The sequence below is a fragment of the Caretta caretta genome, chromosome 13, assembly GCF_965140235.1.
Source record: "Caretta caretta isolate rCarCar2 chromosome 13, rCarCar1.hap1, whole genome shotgun sequence".
NCBI lineage: Eukaryota > Metazoa > Chordata > Testudines > Cheloniidae > Caretta > Caretta caretta.
This window is the reverse complement of record NC_134218.1, coordinates 37,370,597-37,376,169: the sequence shown is the minus strand read 5'-3', so window position 1 is coordinate 37,376,169 and position 5,573 is coordinate 37,370,597. Positions and strand designations below refer to the sequence as shown.

At 56.4% G+C, this 5,573-nt stretch overlaps 1 protein-coding gene across 1 annotated transcript; it reads right to left on the bottom strand.

The window, feature by feature from the left end:
- Positions 1 to 1,325: 1,325 nt before the first annotated feature.
- Positions 1,326 to 4,229, bottom strand: LOC125622049 (mast cell protease 1A-like). The gene is made up of 5 exons (XM_048819611.2): positions 4,072 to 4,229; positions 3,599 to 3,746; positions 2,549 to 2,684; positions 2,191 to 2,460; positions 1,326 to 1,619 (listed from the first exon to the last, which is right to left on the bottom strand). The coding sequence occupies exons 1-5, from the start codon at positions 4,133 to 4,135 to the stop codon at positions 1,458 to 1,460; spliced, it is 780 nt and encodes a 259-aa protein (XP_048675568.2). The 5' UTR covers positions 4,136 to 4,229; the 3' UTR covers positions 1,326 to 1,457.
- Positions 4,230 to 5,573: the final 1,344 nt, after the last annotated feature.

Sequence of the window (5,573 nt, the reverse complement as noted above, 5' to 3'; positions counted from 1 at the left end):
CCACATCCCCCTCTGAGGCACATCCATCACCAGGGCCGGGCCAGGCCGGCCTGTGCATCTCCCCGCTGATGCATTTCACCTCTGCCCGGTGTCACGCCTCCACAGGATCTCTGCTGTGCCCTGGCTTTCCAACCGCTGCTCGGTGTAGGCCCGTCACTCTGCTGACCCCCCTACGGTGCCACATTGCCTTCAGAATGGGTCCCGGGGCCTCACTGCCTCCAAGACTGAGCCCCTGGGCTCCAGCCCCCCTGCTTCACACCGTGAGCTCTGCCCGGTGAAGCCAACTGAGAGAGACTCCTGCTAACAGGTGTCTACGCTCCCCAGGGACCTGTGCACCCCAGCCGGGATTGGCAGTGACACCCAGCCGCCTATTCCAAAGAGAGCCGGGTGTACTGGTTCCCTGGACTGAACACAGATTGGGGATGTCCTCGGCTTAGCCTGGGTTAGGCATAGTCCATCTGGCCCCGCTAGTGCACGGAGCCAGCCATGCTAGGCACACCCCAGTTCTGCTCCCTCTCCCCGTCCTTGTTTCTTTGTCTGTCCCAGGGGAGAGCGCCCATGTCTCTGCAAAGGCCAGTTCTCTCCCCAGCTCCCCAGCACATCTGGGCCATTGTCCTCCTGCTGAGCCCTCCTGCATGGCCTGCTGGGATTTCCCATCACGAGAGTGTGGAACTCCCATTGGCTTTCCAGCTCCTCCAACAATCTGGGTCGGGTTCAGCTAGTTGTTAATGACACATTCACGCCACCCCCCAGAGGATGACATATCCCAGCACCTCCTGTCTTCTGCTCTATTCCAAGAGCAGCTTTTTAACCCTTTAACCTCCATGCCCAGCAATGCAAAGCACAGAGGGGAAACTGAGGCATGACCAGGCATCATAAAAATATGACGACTAGTCCCACATTCATCACACCCAGCTCCAGCTTGTCCTGCGAGGCATGTGGCTGAGGCCGAGTCAATGCTGCCCTTCGTGAACCTTCATGTGTGTGTGGGTGGGGGGAGGGAGCAGAGTGGAAAGGCAGGGGGATAAAATTGGGTCCTGCCTTTTAAAATTGGTGGCAGGGAGTCAGGCAGGAGAGGTGCTACGGATGGTGCAAGGCAAATGCTCTACAGAGACGGCACCCAGGTGTCTGGGACAGCAGGGTACTCACCCCTAGGGGGCTCCCTGAGTTAGCATATGCTGGGAGGTAGAGACTGGGAGATGGGATGGGACCCAGGCATCCGGGACAGCAGTGCAGGGCACTCACCCTCAGGGGACGCCAAAGTACAGACAGACAATGATTCCCCAAAGAGTCTCTTCTCAGGTAGGATTTTATTACGTGGGGGGAGTAAAAAGCTGGGCTTTTATTCAAGCACCCGCTGGGCTTGGCACCACCATTCTGGGTTGGGAGGACTCCTTCGTACTCAGAAAACTCCCCAAACCCAGCTCTGCCCCCTTCAATGAAGGGATGCAGGGCTTTCAGCGTGGGACCCTGGGCTGCTGAGACCCCATTGTTTTCTTGATCCAGGGGACGTACGCGGAGACCCTAGTGAACACCCTCGGAGGGGACCCGTCTTTTTTGCCAAAGGAGACGATGCCCTGGGCTGTCCCGTCACACACCAGGGGGCCCCCGGAGTCGCCCTGAGAAATCAAAGCAGGTAGAGGGTAAATATGAGCTCAAAGCACAGCATTCACCTGTCCTTTTTGAACTGTTCTATAGCAGGGATTGCAGTCCCCCACTGCCCCACCTAGCTAGCTAGATAAATAGATAGAGAATCCAGCCCAGGCCTTGGCAGCAGCGTCTCCGAGCCTGATGCTGGCCCAGCCACTAAAGGGATTCAAATGGCCAATTCCCAGGCAATGTCATTCAGATCCCTTGGGCTGGGTGCTCTGGCCCACACTGTGTGGGGGTGGGGGCAGAGGAGATGGTATGATGGTCTCCGCTGGCCGTCATCTCTCCGGCTCTACGAACAGCTCAGCATCCACGTGATAGAAACCTTCCCACCTTCACGGTGTTTCCTTCTCTGTATTCAGGGCATGAATAGACAGATAGATAGATAGATAGATAGTGTATGGGGATGGACAGACAGGCAGATAGACAGACCCCAGTCTCAGTGTTGCCCACTGAAGGTCACCCTAACTGATCCCCTAACTCCCTTGGCCTCCCGGGGAAGCTCCCAGCGCAGCCGCCCGCCAGGGACTGGGCGTTTACCGAGAATGTGGCCTTGTCCTCATTAGGGTTCCCCACACACATCATCTTCGAGGGCTTGTAGTAGTATCGGAGCTTCGTGTCCTTCTGGCAGGTCTCATCTGACATCACCTCCAGTTCCACCTCTTGGAGGATGTTGGTGGTTAGCTTAGCATCGTGGTTGGTCTTGCCCCATCCTGCCACGCTGCACACGGACCCCGGATCCACAGTGCGGCCAGCCTGGGGCAGGGGGATGGTGTATACGGCATCGTCCAGCTCCGCCGGCTCTGCCAGCTGCAATAGGGGGAGGGCAGAGGGGTCAGCGCACTGCCTGGGTGGGAGCCAGGCCAGGGTGGGTGCTGGGAGCTGCGGGGGGAGGTACCTGCAGCAGCATCAGGTCATTCTCGATGCTCATCTTGTTGTATCTGGGATGGGGGATCTTCTGCAGCACAGAGACTCGTTGCTGGGTCTTCTCTTTCCGAAGGACGTTGTGGGCTCCAAGGAGCACGGTGATGTCCCTGGAAGCCAGACAGAGATTGGGCTAGATCTGGAGGTCCTTGGAGGCAGTGCTGCAGTGGGTAAGATGGGGGGCTCAGTAGGGAGTGCCGTGCTGCAGAGAGTGGGGTGGAGCTCAGCATGGGGTTGCTCCCCTGTAAAAACTGCAATCTGTCTCTTTCTCTTAGGTCACCCATCTCGCTCGGGCTCTGTGCAGTGCCCAGCACACTGGGGGCCCTGATCTCAGTCAGCTCCTCGAGTTTCCTAGGTTCCAAGGCCAGGAGGGACCATACGATTGTCTAATCTGGCCCCCTGGAGAACACAGGCCGGAGACCTGCCCCCAAATACCACCATGATGCAGATATTAAATAACGACTTAACTGATATCGAACAAATTAAATAAATTGTAATGTGTCAATAGACTACGAATGATCCAGTTATTGGTCTGAAGGTCGTTAGTCTTCTGTTTGCCTTTCACACAGAAAAACATTAAAGTAAGGGGGGGGTGGGGCTGCTGCACAACTGGATCGCTGCACAGCTGGATGGATGCTGCACAGCTTGATCCCTGCACAGTGGGGGATGCTGCATGACTGGATCCCTGCACAGCTGGATCCCTGCACAGCTGAGGGTGCTGCACCGCTGGATCCCTGCACAAAAGGAGCCCTGCACAGCCCAATGGATGCTGCATGGCTGGATCTCTGCACAAGTGGGGGTGCTGCATGGCTGGATCCCCGCATAGCTGGATCCCTCTACAGCTGGGGATGCTGAACATCTGGATTCCTGCATGGCTGGGTTTCTGCACAGCTGGATGGATGCTGCACAACTAAATCCCTGCACGTCTCAGCATGCTACGCAGTTGGATCCCTGCACAGTTGGGGCTCTGCACAGCTGGGTCCCGGGTTGGGGGAGACACTGGGGCGCAGACACAGGTTCTTACCCATCGCCGCAGTGGGCAGCTGTCAGCACAAAATCCTCCCGCACCAGGAACCCCCCACACATCTCTTCACCTGTGCAGGTTTTTCTCTTGAGATAGGCCATGTAGGGGCGGGAATGCGGCTTGGCTTCCTGGCCGCCGATGATCTCCCCTGGAACCCCGGAGAGAGATGAGGGGATAGATTAGAGCAGGCGCAGATGGAAAACTCCAGCAGAAGCGGCCTTGTCACCCACAGTGCTGGCAACCCTACTCCCCAGATGTGCCAAGCTGCCCAACCCTCGCCTGGCATCCATCGGGACTGAGGTCCATTGGATGCAGCCCCAGCAACTGCTGTCCAGCTCTGCATCGATCCAGATGTTGAGAACCCCCCCACTTCACTCCAGCAGGTCCCTAGACACCAACCACAGTGCCCCCATCCCTTAGACCCCCCCAAAGCTCCCAAAGCCCCAGGGGCCCCCGATCCCAGCCGTACTCACCAGTATGAGCACCGGGGGACAGGAAAAAGGTCATGGGGAGCAGGAGCAAGATCTGGAGCTGCATGTTCAGAGTCAGTGCAGGGACGGTGCATTGGCCTCACGCCTGGCGGCTTTATAGACTCAGCTGGGGAAAGATAAAAGGGAGGAAACCTCAAGGTCGCTCACACACTCATCTGCATGTGGGGCTCACGCGTCTCAGTTTCCAGCCGCACCAACCACACGGGCTGGGGGGAGGACAGGCCGTGCATCAACCTGGCAGATGGGTCCCAGCACAGCTGGATGATGCACCACTGGATGGAGAAGACCCCCTTGGGGACGTGTCTAGCAGGATCCAGGGCTTCTCTGAGTGCCGGCTCACAGCTGGGCGCATCTGGGGCTCTTACTCACCTGGCCCCACCCTCGCTCAGCTCCCTGCCCGTGTCTCTGTGGCTGACACTGACTGACCTCAGTGGTGGGTGAGAACCCGGCCCTTTGATCTTTCTCACAGTGGCCCAGCCGTGAGCAGGCTGGGGCTGGGCAGACCAGCCATCAACCCCGATAACAGCAACCGTACAGGCGGGTTTCATGCAAAGGGGATGCGGCAGGCTCTGTGACATGCTACAGCTGGGAGCTATGACTGTACAGCAGCAGAGGGGCAATGACACAGCAGAGCCAGGAATAGAACCCAGGAGTCCTGGCTCCTAGCCCCCTGCTGTAACCACTAGACCAAATACTCTATGCAATTAATATTAGCAAGGGGGAAGGAACACAAGCGAAAATAGGGTAAGAACAGGTTAAAGAACATCTAAATAAGTTAGATGTATTCAACTTAGCAGCACCTGATGTCATTCCTCCTAGGGTACTTAAGGAACTAGCTGAAGCAACCTCAGAACTGTTAGCAATTATCTTCAAGAACCTCTGGCGGACAGGTGAGGTCCCAGGGGACTGGAGAAGAGCGAACATAGAACTTATCTTTAAAAAGAGGAACAAAGAGGACCCAGGGAATGATAGACTGTTGGGATGGGGGCACTGTGGTGGGTGTCTAGGGACCCACTGGAGTGAAGTGGGTCAGCCTACCTTTGATACCTGTGTAAGCAGGGTCTGAATGAGCTCACCCTGGACAGCTAGCTGGGACAGGGGGAGACTTCAGGAGCAAACTGTATGTAGATGAACACACCTACTCTTCCTAGGTATCCGGCAGACAGAAGCTGTGTTGTTCAAAGTGATCATCTTTGGCTGGTGTTGGGTTTCAAATAATTTTAGTACTGAATGCAGGGGTAGTGAAGTGTTGTTATCAGTGTTGTTATCTTTATTGTATGAGGAAAGGGAGCAGAACTGTGCTTAGCCTGGCCCTATTGAGGGGGTCACCCTCAGCTGAAAGGAACTCACTAAGCCAGGGGCTCAAATGCCAGACCCCTGTGAAAGTCAGAGGGGGTGGGGACAGGTGTCCCTGCCAGAAGATGTGGCTTCTGCCTAAGGGTCCCTGGTATGATTTAACCTGTTCCTTCCCACTCTTCAAAGAT

Excerpts from the sequence above, each read along its gene's own strand:
- LOC125622049 (XM_048819611.2), bottom strand. The coding sequence starts at position 4,135 with ATGCAGCTCCAGATCTTGCTCCTGCTCCCCATGACCTTTTTCCTGTCC. Across the intron at positions 2,461-2,548 it reads ATGACCTGATGCTGCTGCAG|CTGGCAGAGCCGGCGGAGCT; the intron begins GTACCTCCCCCC and ends CCCCTATTGCAG. Across the intron at positions 1,620-2,190 it reads AGGACAAGGCCACATTCTCG|GGCGACTCCGGGGGCCCCCT; the intron begins GTAAACGCCCAG and ends TTGATTTCTCAG.